Here is a 24,238-nt window from a genome sequence, read left to right on the forward strand (position 1 = left end):
GGTTTATGGTATTTAAAAACATAGATTTGATAGAGAGACTGCTACTCTGTTCTCTTTTGGGAGTCCCTCTTTTGAAAGTAAAATGCTAACTCTGTCTTTCTCCCTTGTTTTTGTTTGTTTTTATTAAACCATGTTAGCATCCCTTTCCTTGCTAACATGCCTCCTCTGTTCCACGAGTCTCAACTGCCTGTCCTCAGAGGTGCTTTGATTATACATGGTTATGTTAATCAGACCACTTGTGCTCAGTTTGGGTTTTCTTTTGAGGTTTGGATTTCTTTCAGTCTTGAAGGATTTTTTTTTCCTGATATCCTGTCTGTTGTTTTTAGCTGCATTTTTTTATATTGTAAAGTCCATATGTAAAAGTAAATATCTTTTTAAAGTATAAGCCTTAAAGCTTTTTGTAAACGTTTGCTATTCTCTTAGCTATATCTTAAAGCATTTTTGTGAGGTCAGGAAGTGTAGTGTTTGAAGGTTTGCCTGGAATGGATAAAGCACATTCTGTGACAAGGAGATGATAAAATGAAAATAACTTGGGATCAGTGACCCATTAAAGCCCAGTAACTAATTATACAGATGATTTATTCACCAGACCAAAGCTGGAGAACCCTTGAGCTGGAGTTCATACGGTGTGCTGTCTTTTAAAGTAGAAACTGTCTTGCCAGATCCTGCCTGGGATCTTGCTTCCCATGTGTCTTTTTGGGTTTGGATGAAACTGGACTCCTGGATAAGGAAATTTGCAATCTCTTGCATCATTCTGCCATTAATTCTTTTTCTTGATTTGTGACTTAGTGTGTCAGTCAGGTGGACAGATACTTGCTGTGCCTTTTTTTGTATAAATTACTGCACCAATCTGGTTAATTAGAAGGTTAAACAGTTTTTTGCATGTTACATCTCACTCATTTTTAACTGTCCTCAAGCAACGTAAAAGTTATAATGTATTTAGTGGCTTTGCAAAGAATTAAAATGCATGTGCAGGCTCTAAGAAATGAGCAAGTAGGCTTGCACAAGAAATAACCAAATACACAGTAACCAAATATTTTATGGAAAATCGTACTATATTAGAACACTTCTAATTTTCAACTCTAGAAATCAAATATAGCTTGTGTAACATTCTGAACATTAATTTTATCATGCCAGCACAGGAAAATGAAATTGATTTTTTCTTTTTTTTGTTTTTTTAATTTGAGAGTAATCCATTTTCATTTGGCACATTGTTTCATCTAAATAAACGTTCTCCATTGTAGAGAGAACTGGAAAGTAAATGAGGGCAAGGGAGTAGCATTCCAGTATACAAATCTAGTATATTCAAATTTTATCCAATCCTGTTCTCCATTCACTTTGTCAGTTGCTGAATTAAAACTGGGAAGTATTCAAGGAGTAGAAAAAGTAAAGACAAGTACAGTTGTACATACCTAGTGGAATAAAATTGAGATGTAAGGTTATCTGGTTTTTGTTGGGGTTTTTTTTTTTTTTTAACCAACATGCTACTGACAGTAAAAAATGAAAAGAAGTTAATGATTTAATGTTTGTATTACTTGAATCTGGTGGTGTTGCAGGTTTGCGTCTTAGTCAATTCAGGGATAAAATGTTACTCTGTAATGCAAAAGTAGCTACTAATCAGATGGTGGTTCTAACTGGAGTTTCCATATTCCCTTAAATATTAAGCAAAATGGGTTTTCTCCATAGATTTTGCTATATAATTTATTATATAATTCATATCTTTATTTAAAAAAAATCACCAAGCTCTTAAATGTTCACTGAGTTATGTATGAGAATAATGTATAAAGCCAGCAAAATTTGTACAGTGGGACCTTTAAAGAAAGCTTTGTCTTTTGACACTTACTGATCACAAGAAAGTAGATTTTTCAGTTTGCATGTCCTCTGTATTTTGTGATTCAGGCAGCTATTGAATCTCTGGAACTTCAAGAAGAAACAAAAGAAGAATCTGATGAAGAGGAGGATGATGATGAAGAGTCTGGACGATTACGTTTCAAAACTGAGCGGAAAGAAGGAACGATAATTAGGCTCTCAGATGTGACAAGAGAAAGGAGAAACATTCCAGAAACTTTGGGTGAGGTTTTGTGGCAATGGGCTATTTTGAAGAGCTATAATAAAAGACAGACAGGCCTGCCAAAACTTTTAGAAAAGAGTTTAAGGGCAAAAGGTAGAACAGTTGCCTTCTAACTTAGACTGGCCTATATCCAAGTTGTCCAAAGTCATATGTAGTCTGTTGGAGTATGTGTGGTGTCTTTCTCCTTGGGAATAATGTTTAAGCATATCATGTTTTGAAAACCAGTGCGATGTTTGTTCACTGAGACTTTTGTGGTGTCTTTGAAAAGCTTTCCTCTTTTCAAGCAGCAGCGGTCTGATCTGTGTGTGTATTGTGGTGGAATACATTTTAAGGAATTCCTTTGGACTTCCGTCCTTGGAAGATTTTCAGTTGGTAATGCAAATCTTGTTACTTGTGTTCTTCTGTGAATTACCTGCGTGTTTGCTGTTTTCCCCTAGGAATGTAAGCATGCTGTGAACCTGTTGTGTGCCTACTGTTGGATTGGCCTAGAGAAATTGTAACTTGCTGGGGAGTGTGTTAGAAAAATACGGAAACCCCTCTTTTCTTGCTTCAGCTTTTCTAACATGGAACAATCTGGATCTCCTACACCACCTTGATTCTTTAGGCAGTGTCTAAAAGGGTATATTTTCTTCATATTTGAGTAGCATAACACAAATGTGTTTGTTTCTGGGAACACTTTCCATGCAGCTAATGAATTTGCCACTGCTAGTTCAGAAGCAGCAGTAGACTTGCAACTTCCTTGCAGCCGCCCTCTTTTAGTCTATAAATAAAATCACATTGGTTTATGGTTTTGAGAGTTAAGTTCAGGCTGCCTCAAGTGCCCTGGTACTCAAGTATCTGATACTGGTGTTGTACCTGCCCCACTGGGGATAACTATATTGCCTCTTCATGTTGGCCTTATGGTGGTAATAATAAATAATAAGAATAAAAGGTCAAATTAAAAAGGTGATATTAGGGAGATAGGCAGAAATCAAGTTTTGCTTTCAGAAAGATGTACCATTCTCACTTTTGCTGCTGAACCAAAATATCAATTCAAACTATGGAGAAAAAGCCCTGATCTTTTAAAGAGAATCAAGATATGCAAGAGAGGTGAACTGGTAATGAAGGCAAATTGTCAGATACTGTTGGCTAATTGTCAGATACAACTGAGAGAAGATGTATTTTTTGATGATACTTCAAGTCTTGCCAGGCTGTAGGGTTGAATTCTTTACACAGGATTGCTTTAAGATGGGTGCCATGCACTGTGAGCTTGGTAGCTGGGTGCTTCTGCTTTCTTTCCAGATGAGTCAGTGTCTTTGGGACAGCAGGGTGTTTTGGAATTACATTCCTGGAGCACATACCTAGATTGCTGGAACTCGTCCTGAAGAGATTTTCCTCTTACCTTGAAAGCCTTGCTTTTCCAAGGATGTCAGTTCTAAGGATTTTTCTCGAGTTGCATAGCCTCCTAATTCTTTAATTTGGTTACAAGGAATTTGGGCTTTTACTATGCCTGCAAAAATAGAGAAGCCTTAATTCTGTAACAAAGGTGTTGTGGCTAAGAGGACTTGTTCATGAGCAGCAAGGAGTCAGCTGCAAAGGCTGAACCAGCCTTTCACAGCAGTATTCATGTAGGCCATGCTGTGCTGTGAGTGAGACGTCAGTGCATGATTTTGAATCAAGATCTTTCTCATCTGTTGTTCGTATTTAGCAAATAGCTCTTCTTACTTGCAATTTCAGGCAAAGTGTGTATTAAGGGCCTTTTTTCAGCATTGTTTTGATGGTGAGGAATTGATTCTGATTAGAATAAGACTGAAGGGAACCCTCTAGAAGCACAGAGTAGTCTATACGGGCAAGGGATATTTTAGCTGAGGTGCATTCCAAATGTGTTTTCAACCATAAGACCATATTACTACATACCACATACAGACCATATCTTATTTATACAAAAGGTGCTGGTGGCTTTATGAAACAGAGTATTTTAAGAGTAAGAGTGCACTGGAATAGCTAAATCTCTGCATGTAGTTGCAAGGGAAATGACAATTGCCTGCATTTTTGGATATCTGTGGATTTACTCTATAGTTTAATGTAAAGACAAGACCAGCCAATGAAGAGAGAACCTGTAGTGGAGCTTGACTGTTAAAGGAACAGTGATTCAAATTAGACTTACTTTTAAGTGTAATTTTAAATGATTTGGGATGTAGGTTTGAGATATAAGGAAAAGGGGATGCAAATGTGGATGAATCTATAAACTAAAGAGCTTTTTTTGAAACTAATCTTTGGCAAAAATACAGTCTTGCTGTTCTGAAATTGTTTCTGTTCATACTAGTTTTTCATGTTAATTTGTTGATTAAAGAGACCAACTGATTGAGCATGTGGTACAGAGTTAAACAGCAAAAAATACTTGCTTGCATGTAAGTATTTGCTTGCTTTTGAGATTATAGATCAAATTTTTACAGATGCTACTGGTTTAAAAATGAAACTTCATTGCAGATCTACATCTCCTTGCTTTAAAATCTGAACATAGCTGAGAAAACACTTAAAGAGGAATTAACATTTCAGTTGAAGTTACAAACGTAATTTCCATCCTGTCACATTTTGGTGACCTTTTGTGACAGCTTGTCTCTATTGGAGGAGTGCATTCTTACTTGCTGATTAAAGATGTCATTTGAAACCATTTTATTACCAGCGATAGTGAAATTAATCTTGACACTTAGAGACACTAGAAAAATAATTGCTGATTCACTGCATTAACTGTGTGTGTGAGAACTGTATGGTCAAGATGAGAATAAGTGTGTGCTGATAAAAACATACGTAAAAATATAGAGTATTCTCACGAATGTAGTGGAGACCTTTCCTAAATGTTTCTTTATCCAAGATAAGGTAAGTAGTGGTTTTGAAAAGTTTAAAGGAGAGGTGGCGTAGGACAACCATGCAGTTGATTTCTAGAGATACCGAGTTTGTCATCTTTGGTGAGAAATATTTTACTTCTTTCAGTGCATGTAGTTGAAGTCTTCACAGAGTTGGAATTGTTATGCTCTGGATTTAGTTAAGGAATGTGAAGAAAAATGGTTTTGTTTGGTATCACCAAACTAAAGTATTCTCTCTGTACCTAATTTAAGAAACAAAACCAAACCCTACACTTATGCAGAGCCATTTGCAAAGTGATAACAAAGGTTATTGCATGTGGTAGTACTTTTTGTTATGTCCTGCTTAGCTGGCTTATGTTTACTCTGGTAACTTGTGCCTGCGATCTTCAGGTAAGACTAGGAAATTAAAATGAATGGTTTCACTGTTGTCCTGTTGCACCATGTGGAGAAGCACATAGTATAATTGGGTTGCAAGTCTGGATGATGGGAAGAAAAAAAGTTAAAACAAAGGAGAACAGTTGCTGTTTCTCTCAGTTTAGGTTGCTTGTATATAGAATAGAATCATAGAAGGCATATGTAAAGGCATATGTATTTTTTCTTTTTTTACAGCTGTTGTAGAATGTGATTTATGTTGTAAATCTCTGCATTATCCAGGTTAATAGGGGTTCTGGGATCCTCAAACCTGGGGTTCTGAAATGCCATTGCTCTCGGGGAGCCACCCAAGGCAGATGTAGCTGCAGAGTCCTGTGCTCGGGGTTGGTGTAGGCAGGAGCCGGTGGCCATGCGCTGCAGCAGCCCGCACACACTGTCCAAGGGGCATGGCAGTATCCAGCCTAGCTCAGTGTGTTTTGGTCACAACGCACACAAGCTCTTAGCCAGGGAGAAGCAGTGGGCCTTTTCATGTGAATACCTGGCTGTGCTTTGGAGGAGTCTGGGGAGGGAAAGAGGATTTCTTCTTCCTCTGCTTGTCAGCTCTTTTCTAGTTAGCAGTTTGGTCTTGCTTTCAGGGAAGACAGGGACTATTTTCCTGCTCCCCTCCCTGCAAAACCGTCTTCCACACTATCCTCTCCTTGATCTCTGTATGTGTAGCACAATGCTCTCAAATTCGAGAGCCCACCTAATAATTGAGCTGACAGTATATTTTGCTGTGTGGTGACTGATAGCAATATAAAGCACTTGAGGTGTTCATGTGTTTGGTACACTGCATGAGTCTTCACTTCTGCAGTCTGTCTCTGAGGCTCTGAACCTGCAGTTTTCTGTGTAAGCAAAATTCTTCATACTACTGCCTTCAGTGGCATGTTGTGCGGGAAGTATGCTTGATGTTAATGTAATCTTAACATTTTTTTTTTCCTAAATCAAATGGTTATATTACACTTCTGTGGTCATAGATGTGGTATGAATGTAATGATGCTTGCTGCAGTGAATTCAGGGTTTTTGTTTTGGTTGGGATATTTTTTTCCAGGGTCAGTGTTACACAGTTTCCCTTTTCTGGCTGAAAAACTGAGTATGTGGACTGTGCCTTTAAAGACACAGCCTTAAAATTTTAAGAACTTTTGTGTAAAGTGAGTAGGAAAACAATTTATTAATTTTGATTTTAAAGAGTGAAAAGTAGCTGCACAGCAAAGATCATCAGGACTAACTTTGCCCTGGGTGCTGTCATCCTTCCCCAGTCTTAATCAGTGCAGCCCTCTGAAGCCATTTTGTTTGGAGCAGCCCATTCTTTCTTCTAAAGTTGTTTCTATTCAGTGCCCTTTGACATGTGCTCAAGAGGCTGAGAGACTCAGATATGATCTGGCCTTGTAGGAAGCCTAGCTCTATTCCTGGGTTCATTAAGAATTGCTTTCCTCACGTGTGATTTCTAATCTGTTTAATAGGAAAGAGCTGCTTATTGTCTTGAATGAGTGTCAGTGGTAGGTACTTGTTGCAATGACTGAACTTTGCTTTCCAAACTGCCTTGCTGAGTTCAGGGTTGTAGTGTGGAAGATGGCAGAAAGATTGCCCTATTCTTGGAAAAACCAGAAGACTTTCCAACTAGCAGCATGTGCAGGATGCCATGCAGGATTTGGATCCTCTCTGGTTCAAGGGAGGAGAGCTGTTGCTTTGCAATGTAATGGCACCATTTCTTCCCATAAGTATATGGGAGCTAGTGGTCTGTCTTTCCTTCAGACCAACTAAAAGCCCATGTTAGCCCTTTCACACTTGCAAGCCTGTGAAGAAACTCAACTTGCTTCAGGGGTGGACCAGGAAGAGGCTTGAAATCAGAGCTCTACTTTTCCCATTAAACCAGCTTTTTTCATCCTCAACAGCTAAAGATGGATAAGGTGGTTGGTTTAGTTGCATCTAATGCTTTTGATTGCTTTGGACAAGAGTACATTTGTCTTAATTTTCCTCAGAAATCCATAGTGTGCACATTTAATACCATACTAAGACTTGAGGGAGTGTGATTCCTTGCCCCTTTCTAAGCATGCCATGAGATTTTTCCTGATGAAGCCTGATTGTCTTGGGCTCTGCCAATCTCTCAAGGCAGGTGCTAGGGCAAAAGTAGCATTTTATAAGAATATCTGGTGTGATTGTAAATTAAAGCTTCATGCCACTTAATTGCAGTGTCAGAGAGGGAAGAGAAAAGGAAGAGAAACTTGTCTCATCACCAGCGTGCAGAAATCAAATAGGAAGCTATATGGCAGATTCTGGGCATTTAGGAGTGTGTCATGTTTGCTGTGTTCTTAGACAGTCAACAAGTTCTAAACTTTTTTAAAAAATCAAAAAGCCGCTGCTTTCTGGAGGTGCTGAATACCTCTGAAAACTGGGACATGCAAATTTAGTCTTTGCAGCTCACTCGTGCAGGTAGTTTTTGTAGCCAAGTGAGAACAACTGCCACAGTGGGAATGCATGGCACTCGCCCTTTTCTGCCCTTCTGTCAATCCTCAACTTCCAAGACTAATTGAGATTACTTATGAAGACGTTTAAGATGGTGGTTTAAGTAGCTTTGGCTATTACTTGCAAGAAATTTTAAGTTTTCTAATTGCTTTAGTTATGTATTCTTGATGGAGGATATGTAGTGACGTGGAGATGTTGTAGTAGTGTCTCAGCTGCCAGATACAAACTATTTTTATTCTGATCTTTAGATATTATAGCCATTATGTATAGTATTAGCAAGTAAAACCGCTTTGTCCTGAAAAGTGGTCCCTGTACCCAGTCTCCTTTAACATTAAGAGCAGACTTTTTAAATGGGAAAAATGGAATTCTTGCACTAATTGCCATGTATATGAATTCAAAATATGTTTTTATTTGTCAGGAATGTGTTTCTTGTCGTTTGATTTTTGCTCTGTTAGAGTCAGAAGTCAATTTTAGAGGTAACAAGGGATCTGACTGGCACATGGCAAAATCCTCAGCTGCATGTTTGGGTCAGAGTTTATCCCTTTTAAGTAACTGAAACTTGGTGAGTGGCACCGCTCGTACTGTTATGGTGTGTTTCCTGAATTTTACTGTAGACTTTCTCTACATTGCAAAGTAATGTGATGACCTGGGCCTGTTACTGCATGGTTTTCTCTTAGTGTTATCAGCATTGATTGTCCCAGGTTTCAAGCAAATTTGGCTGTCCTCGTTGAGTACTGTCTGTTCTCTGGTGTTTACGTGTGAGGTGAGCTGAGTGAGCATTATCAGTGGCCGTGTATTTGACTTGAGCTGAGCACAGATTTTGAAGTGTGCTCTCTAAGTGGAATTGTCACTTGTGAAGTACAGTTGGTTCTTCAACCACATACAATAGATAAAATATTAAGTAATTACATACTGCAGAAACACTTCAGTGACCAAGAAGTCCTCCTTTGGAACAGGCCAATGTGCAGAGGAGTCTGGAGGATAAAAACTGTTTGTATAGAAAAGTCAACATATCCTTTACTGTAAAGTTTACTGGGGGTTTTGCAGACATTTCTGCAGATAAGTGAGATGTTGTTTAGGGTAACACAAATGTGAGAGGAGCCATAGCTGCCTCTTACAGCATAAGGCAAGCTTCAATAGCATTTAAAAAAAAAAAAAAACAACAAATGTTTTTGTTCATGTTTGTTTCATTTACCTGCTGCTTTTTGACTGTGCAACAGACACATGTATCTCTGCTTTTTCCTTTTAAAGATGTCTTTAATGAAATGTTAACATGCCACCTAAAGGAGATCAAAGTGCCTGCAAATTTTGTTAGTTGCAGGGATGTTTCTACAGTTCTAGCAATGTTTTTTTCATGATATTTTCCATCTCTTCAGCACAAAGCTAAAATATTTTTCCTCATCTCTCTCTTTTAACAGAACTTTCTGCAGAAGCCAAAGCAGCATTACTTGAATTTGAAGAGAGGGAGAGGCAGCTTAAACAGGGACGGTATGGCTCAAGGAGAGGAGGGCGAAGAGGAGGCTCAGTTATGTGCCACGGAATGGGAGAACAAAGGAGAGACAATAATGATAGGGGAAGAATGAAGGATCACAGGCCTGCACTGCTGCCAAACCAGCCATCGACAATGGTACCTTTTAATCCTTAGTATTCTTTGAACATGCTTTCAGGAAATTATGGAGAAATGCATTCTAAATCGTGAATCTTTACAAAGGTGGAATATATATTCCAATGCACGCTTTTTGCTCTTTCAGGGCACTGTTAGGCAAGATGGGCTTTGCATAACGTGGTGATTGTGAAAGTATGTACTTAGTCCTGTTACCAGACTCAACTTGAGGAATCTGAAGGCCTCCAAATGAAAAATGGATTTTGACTCGTACAACACAGAAAGGCTTACCTACTGGTTTGCATAGGGATGGAGCAAAAAGTTAATTCCTCTGAGAAGTCCTGTACATGCAATGTGGAAACATGTTCAGTCCCATGTTATCAGTAGTCATTTAGTTTAAAAAAGTATTATTCTGTAAAAATATTTCTTTTTTTGTCAAACTAATATTTTTGCTGATACTTTTTAAAAAAAAAAAAAAAAAAAAAGTCTTTCTGTATACCTACCGTGCTACTGTGGAGGCAAATAAAACCCTAGGGAGGTAATCACCACTAGGTAAATTAGTATCTTGGGATTTCAGATGGAACTTAGCTTTGTTACTCTTCCTCCCTCCACCCTGCACTTTGTATCACAAACTATATTACTTTCTCCATCCAAAAAAAAGCCCCAGCAAGTGTGTGATCAAGAGGTGGCCCACGCTTATTTTTAACTGTCATAAAATGTACTGGAAGCTGAGATTGTAGAACAAAGCCTGTGTATGTCTTTGCAGGACAAGGTCATCTGTGTTAAACAAAGGGGATTTTTTCCAACAGCAGTAACTCTAGGTGCTGATCACTAGCAGGAGTCGGTGGATATCTCAGCGGTTGAGAGCCCTGCAGTAGAATATTTCGTGCTTTTAAAACAGTGAAGGTGGAATAATTTTTTTTCTGTATTGCTGCAGTCCTTGCTAGTTATTTTGATCTTGAATGTTGTAAACATATTGTGCTCATCACAGTATCTTCTTGTGCATACTTTGTAGCTGCTTTGCTTTATGTATATGGCTGCTGAAAAAAAAATGGTGTGTCACATCTTTGTTACTAAAAGGTTGCCTGTTTGGGACTCTTCTTGCACTGCCATTTGGAAGTTACTGGGCTAGGACTGATATGTAGTATCAGTGAGTTCAGAAGCAGAAGAATGTGTCTGAAGAGAAACATGATAATATTTATTTTTTTAATTATAAATTATTTTGGCCATTTGTTTTTGAGTGTTGAGCAGCAAGGGACTTTCTTCTATGATACAAAAGGTACCTTTGAAAGTATCTTTTAAAGTAGTTTTTTCTTCAGGCAGTATGGATAGGTGGGCTGCACTGGTATCTTAGTATCTAGCTTAATTTGTATTTTGACTTTTGTTGTTCCTGTTAGGTCTGTTTTCTCAGCCTCTTCTATATGTAAGACAAAAGTTGGTGGATTTGTTTTGATACTAGGACTCAGATTTCTAGTGATCATCACATATACCTTACTGCAGTTGATGACAGTTTCCAGTGACATATGCAGAACCCTACATATGAAACTAGACAGTTTCACTGTTAAAAATAAGTGAATGAATGTCTGCATTCCCTGCGTGCTCTTTGCTCCTTGCTCTTTGCTGTCCTCTCCTTCACACAAATGCCTTTGTTCCTTTGCTTTCCTGTGCTGATGGTTCTTAACAGTTCCAGTTGATGATATGGGAAAGAAGTTTTTCTGTTCATATTTGGCCTTAATTGTTCTCCAAAGGTGTCTTGGTTTTGTGCTGGTTTATGTCAGGATATTTTAACTTTAAAGCCTATTGACTTTATTCTTTTGTCTGACTTTAGACTCATTCACAGAGGTTAATTCCAACACACCAGCAACCTGTTAGGAGTCTGTTCCAGCAGCACCACCAACAGCAGCAGCACCACCAACAGCAGCAGCAACAGCAGCAGCAGCAACAACAGCAGCAGCAGCAGCAACAGTTACAATCTCTGCTTCCTTTACAGCATCAGCATCATTCTTCTCCTCCTCCAGGGCTACATATGCCCCCTCAGATAGAAACGCCTAGAATAATGATGACTCCACCTCCAGTGACACCTCAACAACCGAAGAACATACACATAAATCCACATTTCAAGGGGACAGTAGTGACGCCTGTGCAAGGTGAGCTTTCTGAACACCTTCCCAGTATGCAAGCGTGACTCATCTTCTCTGCCAGGGATGCAGCAATTTGTTTGTCACTTCATGGAAATATGCTTCAGGCTGATATTTTTTTCCTTAAGCTTGAAACAAATGTTTTGCCTAAAGTAAGACATAATGTTGTTGGGCTGTGGCCAGCTGGAATAGTAAAGCGTTTTCAACTTTGTCTTTGTTACTCTGCTGTAAAAGTCTGCAAAGAACAGTAAAAATGGAAACTGAAAAGAGAATGTGCTTTTTAAAAGTAGCAAATGTCAGTTTTCAAAGCTAGGTAAGTACTGCAGTTTATAATTTCCCACATCATTTCAGCTTCAGCCAAGCATTCACAGAATGACCACCCACCTATTTCAGTGAGAGTAGAGTGAGGCACTCCTTGCACTGTAATTGCTCTGTGAAAGGTACCAGCTGCCGTCCTTACTTGACAAGATACATGCCCTCAGTTCTGCTTTCAGTGCCACATTTGTGACTGTTTGATTCACAGTCTGCAAGTACACTTTTTCTGTAGCTTAACACAAGCACTCTTTGGGCAACACTTTTTAGGGCAGCTCTCAGCAGAGCTGTTAACATTACTGCTTATTTGGGAAGTGTTTAATGCCTAAGAGGATAAAAAAAAAAAGGCACCTATGTCTCTCTGATTTGTGATTCTGGTGGGACAGCAGGTAAAGAAACACATATATATTTATACATATTTACCGTCAGGTTTTCTGTATTTTTTCCCCCTTCAAATCAGCAGATCTCCAAGCCATTGCTATCTGTGCTTCATTTATTTGACCAATGAAAGGTAGGAATTGGGCAGGGTAGGATATTGCCAGTTGATAGAGATCTATTAGGCTTCTCACAGATGGTTTCATAGTAGCTGCAGTGTAGAGATTATTTCACTTTTTTCCTGTCTAATAAAATCAGTGTTTCCCACCAATTTATGCATCAGGACAGATTATTTGGAAGCAGTCCAGAAGGTCCTTTAGTCTTGGATTTATGCCTTTTGTGCATTTTCCTAGAATTTCCGAAGCAACGGTTCTTGTTTTGTGAAAAGCAAAAATTTGGTTTTAGACTATTCTAGATGGCTCTCCTCTCTCCCCCTGTGAAACAGTCAACAAATCTGCATCCAGGTGAACAAGTTTCCTCCTAATGCCAGCAATGGCTATTGAGGATTTTTGCTTTTGCTTAATGTCAAAAGTATACCAGTGTATCTTCTTTCTTTTGTCTGAGTGGGTTTTGGTTTTTTTTCACATTATCAGGTGGCTTCAGGCTTGTCTAAGCCTTACTATTACATCTGTGGCACTGTGGGTATTCCAGGGGCCTTGCTTTATCTTAAACATAGTCTTTTTTTCTGTCTTTACTTGCAAATCCCCATTTTAACAAAGTTGTGTACCTCCTGCATGTTAGGAGGTCTTCCATATTGGATCTGTAGTGGGTTTTTTGTTTGTTTGTTTTTTTTAAGATCTTACACCTGCTGACTTTGTGTGCACATTCATTTCTTGACTGGTAAAAGTCTAGTCATCCTCTCAGAGTGAGCAGCCCTGGAGAATGAGTGATCCATTTTTGAATGGTGTAAGACCTGTATTTCCGTGAGGAACATCTTTGCGATGTGTGTTGATGGCGGCTGGTTCATATGAAATAACTTTATGCTGTCCATTTTACTGAAGGAATCCTTGGCAAGACTACTGAATATTTCTACTAATAGGTGTGCAGCATACTATTAAATGCAATCTTTTAAATCACTGTAGAATTTTAATTTTGATTAGAGAGCATGTATGGGAAGCTGAGTCTTCTGCAGTGGCTGAGAGTAGTGGCCATCTCAGGCTCTTAGTCTGCAGCAGTACAGTTATGTTACATGAAAGTATACATTTGCACACCTAAGGAAAACGTGTAGGAAATCAGTAGTGTTCTTCAGGGAAGATGAGCATAATTCTAAAATCTTCAATGGCATTTGCATATTGAGATGCATTTTTAAGCAGTCACTGCAGGCAAATGGTAGACAGAAATTCCAGTGTAGGGAGAGCTGTTCTAAACTTCCTCTTAAAAAGTCCTCCTCAGTTTAATCTGTCTGCTTGAGGCCCCAGTAGGCAGAGACTGGTAGTTGGCAACATAAGGATGTTTCACATGCAGCATCGCTTATTTCAGGGTAACAGGAAGTATGAAAGATCAGATCGACTTCATGTTCTTGATGAGATCCTGCCCCTTCTTGGCTGAATATATTTCCAGATACATGAGGGTTTTTGCGCATTGGAGAATACAGTCAGATAGGTGCAAAGTTTACGGGGATTCTGTTGTTGAAAATGTGATGCCTTGGAAGCTAAAAATGCCATGTCTGGAAGTGCATGATAGGCACACTTAAGTTCTGGTAATTTTAATGGTGTGCTGTCATGTTTTAGTGTAGACTGGCATTTTTTTCCTCTCTAATTTTATGGCAGGATTAAGCTCACGTACTTCTAGTTGTCAGCACCAGGAATGCTTTTTCTAACTGCAAATCATAGAAATACACTTTCTCAACATCTTTTTGGTTTGAGTTAACCTTGAAATGCATCGAGTGTTATCAGTATTTTCTAAAATAAACTCAAACCTCCTGTAAATTGTTACGAAATTTTCATGTGAATAAAATAGCATGTATAAGAGCTCTAATAGCTAGCTACTTCAGGCTGGAAGTGAGTTGAAGAATCCTATCATTGGCTTATTCCTTTGATGTCTCAAAGACAAATCTCGTACAGTGGCCACCATCTCCCTGCCCAGCCTTGAATCTTGATTCAAAAAAAAGTTACTTTCAAGTCAGTTTTGTTTCAAACAAATTTGTACTATTTTTAGTCTTTGAAGCTCCATAAATGATCACGAAGGACTCGGTCTATCAAACCCCCTAGAACGGTTACGTAAGCCTCTGCGGATACCTGCTCCGGATACTGTTCAGTTGGCGTTGAGCTGTGCCTTTTGTGGCATTTGAATCTAATGTCTTTTAGTTGCTTGTCATATGGTTTTCTCTTTCCTTTATGCCCTATTCTGTAAATTAGTTTTGAGTTGTAAGTAGTAATTTTTGGTTGAATGCATGTCCAAATTTGAGTATGATCAATTTACAAATGCTGGAGGCCTATACGTAGATGCACTGTGAAATACTAATTCAACCTGTTATAATAGGTATTGAGTTTTTTCCTCTTAATGTTTATATCACAAATAATTATTTCAAGGATACTGTGGTGCTGCCAAAATTGACATGAACTAATGAGCAGTTTATGGCAGCTCGGGAGATTAGTATGCCATTTACCTTTTAAAAACTTTTGGTGTCCTGGGAAAAATTACATTATAATTCTCCTAAATATTCAACATGAGAATTGCTGCTTCATCTTTTCAGGTGTAGCATTGGAATTTATGGTCAAAAGCAATTTAATCTTCTTGAAATAGTATCTAACAACATGTTGTATATTATTTTTGAAACATACTTTTTCAAGCCTATGCAAGATTTGACATCAGGAAATGAATGTTTATTTGGGACTTCTTTGCTGCTTCAGCAAGTGTCCAAGGATTGAAAGGGCACAGAGTTTGAACTACTATCTTTCATGAGTATTAAATGCATTTGCTTAAAATATATAAATATATATGCTGCTGCCAGAGGCAGGATACTGAAATAGACACGAGTGCCCTGTTGAGTTGACATTCCTCTACATTTCCTACTTTCCTGAGTGCCTTTCTGACCTGTAATACCTGAGCTATTTTTGGTCCTAGGTCTGTCAAGAGCACCCTGTCAATTTTTTCCAGGTGGCCGTGGCTGTTTGATATCGACAGATGTTCATTAAAAGCCAAGATGAGACTATTCAACTAATTTGCTCATGTAACCTGATACAAAGTTTGCATGCAGTCCTTTGGCGCTGAAAGACTGGTGCAATTAGTTTACCCCATCAGTTGCTGAACTAGTAAGCCACAAGTACTTAACAAAAGTGGATAGAAGCCAGACGTGGACATGAACTAAAAATAACTGCTAATGCATTAGTTCTTGTACCTCAGTTACCAAGGAAAAAGGGATTTTTGAGGCATCTTGTCAAACTCTGTTGGGAAATGCAGCTAGTTTAAGGGAGGAGTTGTGTGTCTGTCATACACTTCAGAGCAGGGAAGATGTTAACACAGTAGTTGTCTACAAAGTTGATGTTTAACCCTGTCACTTTCAGAAATGCAAAAAAACAAGTAAAAGAATAAACTTACTAAAAGTTTTTAGTAAATGAACAAACATGTTCAGTGCTGTTTCATTAAAATGCTTTATTTAACTTCTCTAGGCCTTCTGTTTAACATTGGACACTTGTACTTTTAACAATTTGACAATGCCACAAGGAAAAAAAACTGTACTGGAAAATGGGAAATCTGTCATTACACTTTGTACTGGGGAGTTTCAGTCCCCAAGGTGATCCAGCAGTAGACTTTGTGCATTATGCCATAATACTGAGTGAATGTTTTGGGAAATTTTTTTTTTTGTGACTAGTATGGACAAGTCATACAGATTAATGCCCCTGAAATCTTAATTTTGGAGGTTGTTTTTCAGGAAGATGGTCTCCTAATTGTTCTTGGTGTCTCTTTGTGAAATAGCAGTCTTTCATCTGAGATCAGCACAGTGATCACAGTTGCATATACCATTAATCTGGCAAGACCAGATTAAGTAGTTTTTGCTTGGTGTCAATTGCCACTGTCTGCCTCATTTTACCCTCCTATGAACAGTGATTTACACCAGATAAAGGCTCTGATGTCCATGCTTGTTGTGGGAGGTTGGTGGTGAGAGTGGGAGATACCTAGGAAATCTTGAGGGGCGTGAAGTAGAGAAGGCAAATTAATCATGTATCCTTCTATTTGAAACATTAAATTATTGTTAAGAGTCTCTGTCAGCTTTGTCTAAGAGATGTCTTTGGCTGAATAAGTATGCTAGTTTTCCTTCCTGCAACAAGGACCAATTTAATTCTGGAAAATGCAGAATTAAATTATGTAAATGAACTAGGAGAATCCTGATTGCCCTGTTGCATGTTGCGGGGGAGGGAATGGTTGCATAAAGTTAATTGTAGGAAGTGTGACATGTGAGGGGAAATGTAGCAGATTTTAATCATGGCTTCTTATTGCAACCACTTTTGGAAATAACAGCAACAACTGTTAGGTAAAACAAATGGTGTTAAAAGGCGCTTCTTGTTTCAGTGCCCTTGCTGCCAGTTCCAGCCCAGCCAAGACCTGCTGTAGGACCCCAGAGATTTCCTGTGAGTAGCAGCTGTTTCTTCTTCTCTGATATGGATAAGCATACATTTGCAAGAAAATATTAATATAGCAAATAAAAGCTGTTCTAGTGAAATATAATTTTAAGGATTTGTAAATATTGACAATACACTCTGCAGTTGAAAATGTTTGTTAAAAGCTTAAGGTCAATGGATTTTTGAGAGTAGAATTAATTCTGTTTAACTGTAAAATTGTTGAACCAGTCTCTCCAGTGGGAGAGGCATGAATGCATCTTGTCTTAAGGAATATGGGCTTCATTTTATTACTTGACTCTTTCTGTATAAATAGAATCCTTATTTGATTTGATATAATAAAAGGCTTTTTGAAATAATCCCTAAGCTTAAAAAGCGGTATATATGTTTTTATTGTAAAAATCAGCAAAATTTAATTTTTATCATTACTTCAGGCATTTAAATGCCCTCATATTTTTATATAAAAATGGGAATGGCATTGCATGACCTTGCTTTCTTGTATATTTCTAACTTCCAAAACAAACAAGGCACCTAGCTGATTCACTAGGCTAATTCCGTTTCATAATTTCCTTTAGCTCTGTGAATGGAGAGAGTGCATGCTTCTAGACTTTTTCTCATCGTTTCACAGTTCTGTTGTCCTAAATTTTCAGTTCAAGTGGTTTGCAGATTATCAAAATAAGCAAAAGAATAAGTAGTTCATGCAATATTGCCTTAAATATTTTCAAATAAAGACCTGTATATTATGTTTTCCAAAATGTGTTTTATACACACAAAAATTATCCTCTGTTAATGTGTGCAGCGTTGGAGGAGGAAAGTAGATGTTTGTGAACCTCTGTGTAGTATCACATAGTAAATTACTTGCATAGAGATCAGATGTATTTGAAAGAAGCATGTTTCAGAAACCTGCTGTGACTTTAGCCATGTGCATACCTGGTTGTTTTTGACACAGAATATTTTTCATACAGGACGTCTAGGTAAGGAATTGTGATGTCTGTATTTTGTATAGTAACTGAGTTTTTAAATTGCCATGTTTCTTCTGTGAAGTATAAAAAGGTTAGCAGTAAACCCACAGTTTAATTACGTAAATTCATGTTTTATAATTTCATCATCAACCCTATAACTGGAGGTATTTTTCTATGAAAAAATACTGCAGTTTTCAAGGGAAATAGTTTTCTTCAGCCCTTAGTATTATATGGAGACCTTATTAACATTTTAAAAGTAATTATAACTTTTCTTATGAAAGCAAGTATCTTGTGTTTTTTTTCTTTTGACACCAAGTTGCTTTGCCAATAAACAATTTGGGATGGGAAAGAAATTGGAGGACAAGGAGTATCTGTAAAGGCATTGTAATTGACATCTTTGAAGTGTGTTTAGATCAGTGTAGAAAAATTGGAAATTAATTTTTTCTAAATTGACTGTGAAATTAGACTTTAGTTCTGTGCACTTGTGGTTTTGCAAGTTGAGAAGTACTGCATACTTAGCTAATCCTGCATGCAAAAGTTTTTAAAAGGGGGTAAAATAGATTGAACGTTTTTGGTAGGACTCTTGTTCCTTTTGCTGGAAGGAAAATACTTGACTGCTTGCTGCCTTTTTATGTAAGCAATGCACTAGCAAAGAGTCAGTGTAATTCTTTTTTTGTAGAGGGGAGGAGGGATAGCTTAGATAAGAGGATCCAGTACTGTGATTTGGTTGCCCTGAGTGTTTTGGGGTTTTTTTTCTACCTCAGGTCATAACCTGCTAGATGACCCTGAGAAAGTTACTTAATTGTTCCATGACTCTGAGTTATCAAATGGGTATAATATAGACTTGCTTTATGAAGTACTTTATAAATTTTGCATAGGTTATCAGTCGTATTAAATTAGGAATTAAGTGTCACTGTGTACATATCTCTTGTTTGTTTTATTAAATGTAGTATGTTAGCTCTTGAGCTGAAGACAAATTTACTTTCTGACTTGAACGTTTTATCTTGCAGAACTACTTTTTCTTTGCTCTTATATGTCAAATGCCTTTGTGCCATTATAATTCACTTGTTTATGTATAAATGTTGACTTATAGCAATATAGCAATGGTTAGACAACTTTGGCAAGCCATTTGAAAGAGATCAAAGTAGTATTCCAGACTGTAGTTCATTCATCCTTTTCCTCATTGTAGAAAGAATCTCTGGATATGTAATAACATGAATTTGCTCTTGTTTTTAGGATTGCCTAATCAAAGGATAATAGTCAACTGATTTTTTCCGGTTGCTTTGTTTCTAAAAATCTGTGGGGTTAGAATTAAATATTTGTAGCCTGCTTTCCCCTTTAACTTTGAACTGGATGGTTTATTTAGGTTGAATGTGGCAGAGGTGGAAACATTAAAGGTAATTAAATTCTTGCAAGGGAGAGACCTAAAAGTGGCTAGTGCCCTAACTGAAGGAAAAATTGACTCTAAGTTCCTATCTTATCTAGGAGAGAAACCTCTCAGCACAGAGAACCTGTGTGTGCTCCAAACATGGGAAGAGCTTCAATCAGAGCTAATCAATTGCAAGTCGTAAATCCATTGGAAACCAGGTGTTATTAATTTAGGGCTAATGAAGTGACTTGTAACCATGTAATGGTTAATTCTTACAGCCTTTTGCAGAAGGATGTAATTGAAGAGTTGAACAAAGTTGTAATGAGCACGTTAGCATATTGGTGTGAGTTTTAAATTATAAGAAATAATGTAGGACTGAATTAGGGTAATGTTGATCAGGATTGAACCTGCTTGGAGTTGGGACTGATTAAGTTCACTTAACCTTGAATCTAAATTCTGGTATTCCAGGGTAGTGCTCACTGTTCAGTTGTTTCTTACTTAAAGCTTAACTCCTGAACTGTTTAAAGAGGAAGTACTAGAAAGGACGTAATGGAATGAATCCATGTTGCCTACTTAAGAGTTATTTTAACATTTACAGTAATCTTGAATCAAGCAAGGAGGTTGTCTATCTCTTCTTCTGTAAGCATTCAAGGTGACTTAGTGTGAATGATATTTGAGAGCTATATTCAACTGATTAGGGCTGAATAAATGGTGGATCTGAGGCGTGTAACAGCTCAGAAACGTGGTGAACTTGTGGTAACTGGGAGTTAAAGACCTGAGTTCTGCAAAGGCTTTTATGCTTGTCTAAATTGCACAGTGTTCTTCAGGTGGCTGTAGTTGATAGTAATCCAATCTTCAAGCATAGTTGATACTAATATTTTTCCATGTATTTGAATTAACCTGGAACTGTGCAAGTGCCAACTGCGTGTTTTCTTTAAACTGTTTAAAGAACAGAACAAGCTAACTTCTTTGGCAGAGTCCTTCTGAAGGTCTTCCTTTGTCATCTGCCTTTGCTTTAAAGTGGTTAAGATGCCTTTTTTTGAGTTCCTGTCTCAGTGTCACAGTTGGTATTTCACAAACAACAGTCTACTTTGGGAACTGAAGGTATGTGACAGAAGACTTTGTTCATAAACTAGTTGTATGGGTCTTCTGAACTTTTCACGTGTTTTCTGACCAAATTGTTAATTCTTGTGGATGCCCCATACTCCACAGGTATGGAGCCTGTGGTTTTTCCTGTTACACAAGAGGGACACTGTGGTTCCTGTCCTCTGGTGTTTGTTATCTGGGCTAATTTCTTTTTCAACTCGTATGTTCTGTGAAGAAGGATGGGGTAAAACAAGGGAAGAAGAAATTAAATAGAAAATGGAAGAGGTGTTTCTAGACACTTTATATGTAGGTTGCTGCTAACTGACTATTTTAGAGGCTAGATCTTTTCATCCCTTACTGTGAGTCCACCAGCACATTCTGTGTCTGAAATATTTCAATGCTTGCCTGAGGAAAAATTTGTAAAGACTTTTTGCTTCAAACTTAATGAACACTGAAGTAATACTCATGTGTGGCATGTGTGCAATTTTTTAAGGACATATAAAAGTGGAACGAGTGTTGTCATGTACTCCCAACACATGTTGGGATAGAGCGTGGCAGAGGGAAGGTGTTTTCACTGTCAACATTCTTCAGCCAGAAATTGTGAGGTATCCCTAGCATCCAAATTTGTGGCTGGAGTGGGGCATTTGGAGTGAGGAGGAAGTTGGGGAGAACCTGCTTCACACTGCTCAAGGCAGAAGAGAGGAATTCCTTGGATCTGAGGCCACTCCCCCTCTGTCTCTGCCCCGGATTCTCCTCCGAAACTGCTGGAGAGAGAGCAGAGCCTGTTAACGCAGCTGTACATCTTTATCCAGAGGACTTTTCAGGAAATAGGGATAAATTCTGCTTCAGCTCCTGTCCTTAACCTGACACCCTGGGTGTAGTGTGAGCTGGGCAGGTGTCCATCCCACAGGCACGTTTTATTAGCTTTAGTCAACTTGAGTTTTGGAGCTGGAGTTAGGAATAGTCTGAAGTGGCATGAACCTCAAGATGAACTGGCACTAGTGTCTGCCTGACTAATTTATGCCAGGAAGGCTTTGATACTTCTTAACGCACAAAGCTTTTTCTCCTCTGATAGGACACCTTAGTGCACTGGGTACCTTTCAGGTAGCTGTTGAATTCAAGTCTGAAAAAGTTGACTTGTATAACATAAATTATGTTTTATTCAGCATAAAAATAAGACTTAAATAGAGCAACTTGTCCTCAGGCCCTTGTGAATATTCTACATCACATGTCTTTTCTGTTCCCAGGGGGTTTTGATGTGATTTGCTTTTGGAACTTGCCTCACAGTTTCCTTTCAGAATCTTCTTTATCCCAAAAGAATACTTGATTTTTCTTTTTTTTTCTTCCCTTAAACTGCAGAAATCTTAGTATTTATATTCCCATTCAACATGCTTCCACTTGATTTCCAGGCCGTCAGGTTTTGTCTTAAATGGATGCTGTGAGAGGCAGTTGTCATGCCCACGTGATTAATTCTTTTCACCATTTCTGAAAGTTCTAGTTTGACGAATTCTGGGCTTTCAAGTGTTTGAAATTCTTGAAATTTGAAATACATTGCTTTCAAACACTTCTTTATGCTTTAACTTGTGAGAGGTTTTAAACAGGTGCCCAGTTGTTGCTCAGAACAAGGTTGCTGTCCTTCATTGCGACTTGCTTGAAACATTTCTTTTGGACAAACAATATATTAGTGCTAGACAAATTCATTATAAAAAGTACATTAGAATACAGTTTAGTGCTTTTCCCCCAAAGTGGTCCCTGGACTGACCTGGATCAGCCTACAACACCATTCTAGCAAACTTGGGTCAGTTTAATGGATATTACAATGTACCTGGGTCTGTGGGTGTGCCTTATGTAAACACCTCTTGCAGTATGTAGAAGCAGAAATTTGCGGTGCTTTTGAAAACAAAACTCCTTGCAATAGTGTTTGCTGTTTGTTGTGGGAAATGCAAATAGGGAGTACATTTTTTTTTCCATCATTTCAAATTCAATTGTGAGTTTCTGTGAATGAATAAGGGGTTTAGCAACTGTTACTAAGGTTGTGGCTCACATTCTCCAGTACACGCAGTAAGAACAGTTTCAGTGGTCCTCCATCTTGAGTACAGGCAGTTGTTTTAAACTGATATTTAGTAACTAGTACATGTTTGCAACAGTAAGTATGTAGGAGACAAACTGTTAATGGAAATAAAAAGCCACTTGTGAAAATGATTCTCCTACTTTCTCACAATTATTCTGCTTTAGCTATGGCTTTACTATAATGAGTAACAGTAAATGAAATTTTCACTCTATTAGTGTGTAGCAGTGGCAGATCACAGGTAGTGTAGAAAGCATTTTGTTTTCATTTAACAGGATACATGGTATCAGGTGGTGTTGATTGACATTTCTTGGATAGCGCTTTATACAGCATTTCATGCAAATCATGTTTGAATGAGACTGCTGCATCAAATTACATTTCTTTCAGATTATAGCCCTTGCAGATGTGAGACAGAGCTTGTTCAGCAGCTAGCAAAAAGCTTTCGTTCTTAACACTTACTGTTTTCACAACTTGACTGCAAAGCCCTATAATTACAGCACTTAAGATAGTGAAGGAATGATGGGCACTTTCTCTTATCAGATCTATAAGTAGTAGCAAGCAGATGCAGCTTGAGATCCCTCCAGCTGTCAAATATTGTCAGGCTGGCATAGAGGGAATGCAGTTTAAAATGCAGGTGACATAATACCCAACATCCTCCATTTGCTAGTGGGCTTCTGATTAATCACGATTACCATACATTATCATACCATCAAATTTAATCATATCAATGAATTCCCATCTGCAGGAGGAGCAGCAGCAGCTAAACATGATGGTAACAGCTATTAAATAAGAAAGAAATAGATGGTTTCTAAATGCAGTAACCCTTTAACTTGTCATGCTAGCTCCATTGTGCACATGCTCTGTATATATCAAAATCAAACAGAAAACTTGTGTGTTTATATTTCATAGTTATTGTCATTTACCTTTCTGTTAAGTAATTGCTATGTAACACTGCCAAGGAAATGGGAGTTGTAGATTTTTTTTTTTAATTTATTTTTTTTCTGTGTTAACGATGCTAGGTTTTCTTCACTCTCAGCTTTATTTAGTACCTGCTAAATACAGAATCACAGAATGGTTGAGGTTGGCAGGGACCTCTGGATGTCATCTTGTCCCACCCCATGCTCAAGGAGGGCCACCTAGGGCTGGTTGCCCAGGACCGTGTCCAGACGACTTTTGAATATCTCCAAGGACGGAGACTCCACAACATCGCTGGGCAACCTGTGCCAGCACTCAGTCACTCTCACAGTAAAAATAAGTTTCCATGTAGCTATATATTTTTATATATATAGCTATATACTGTGATGTTGGTATGTTTGTATGAATGAAGTTTGAACTTTTTAAAGCCTGGTAAGCAAAGCTTTTTATCAAGGCAAAGAGGAAAAAGTATTACACGTGTAGCTATATAGCCATTAATTAGACACTGTTAAAGAGATATTTTGCAGAAGTCAAGACTCTTATAAAGAAATCTAATTAAAACGTACAGTTGACTTCTTACTACGATGCAATAAGGCTAATCTAGTGCTTAAACACTGAATGAAAAACTAGAATATATTTTGTATAACATCATAGAGTCCTAGATGATAGTATAGTTCTCTTAAGGTATTTTCACTGAGCTGTGAAAATATCCTTTTAAAAGATAATTCAGTACATTTGTATCATCCCAATACAAAAAAAAAACCAACACCCCAAACCTATAAACTGGTATTTATTCGCCTTCTGCACCTTTAGTTCTTGCCATTTCTTTAGAATGTGAAAGGAAAAAATTATTCATTATAAAAGAGTAAGTCATGCTACTGTTTACAGTAAATTTAGAGGACTATTATGGGTTGATGGTAGGATACCCAAAAAATGTTCAGTCCTTTGTACGCAACACATGACTAGTACTTGCAGGCACATTGGGAGCTCGGATATGTAAAGTTCTCACATCAAAGTGTTTGCAAGGTCAGAGGTGTGTAAAACATCTCCAAAATGA

At 38.0% G+C, this 24,238-nt stretch overlaps 1 protein-coding gene across 6 annotated transcripts in view; it reads left to right on the forward strand.

Moving 5' to 3' along the window:
* Positions 1 to 24,238, forward strand: part of RBM33 (RNA binding motif protein 33) — a 106,411-nt gene that overhangs the window by 26,669 nt on the left and 55,504 nt on the right. For 4 of the 6 annotated variants that reach the window (XM_075704656.1, XM_075704658.1, XM_075704657.1 and 1 more), the window contains exons 7-10: positions 1,900 to 2,071; positions 9,213 to 9,421; positions 11,388 to 11,544; positions 16,735 to 16,793. In XM_075704656.1, coding sequence (XP_075560771.1) covers positions 1,900 to 2,071; positions 9,213 to 9,421; positions 11,388 to 11,544; positions 16,735 to 16,793 — 597 coding nt within the window. Of the gene's footprint in view, positions 1 to 1,899; positions 2,072 to 9,212; positions 9,422 to 11,225; positions 11,545 to 16,734; positions 16,794 to 24,238 lie in introns of all 6 variants that reach the window. The other 2 variants (XM_075704653.1, XM_075704654.1) reach the window with 1 other exon arrangement.

This window comes from Pelecanus crispus, chromosome 2 (assembly GCF_030463565.1).
Source record: "Pelecanus crispus isolate bPelCri1 chromosome 2, bPelCri1.pri, whole genome shotgun sequence".
Classification (NCBI taxonomy): Eukaryota; Metazoa; Chordata; class Aves; order Pelecaniformes; family Pelecanidae; genus Pelecanus; species Pelecanus crispus.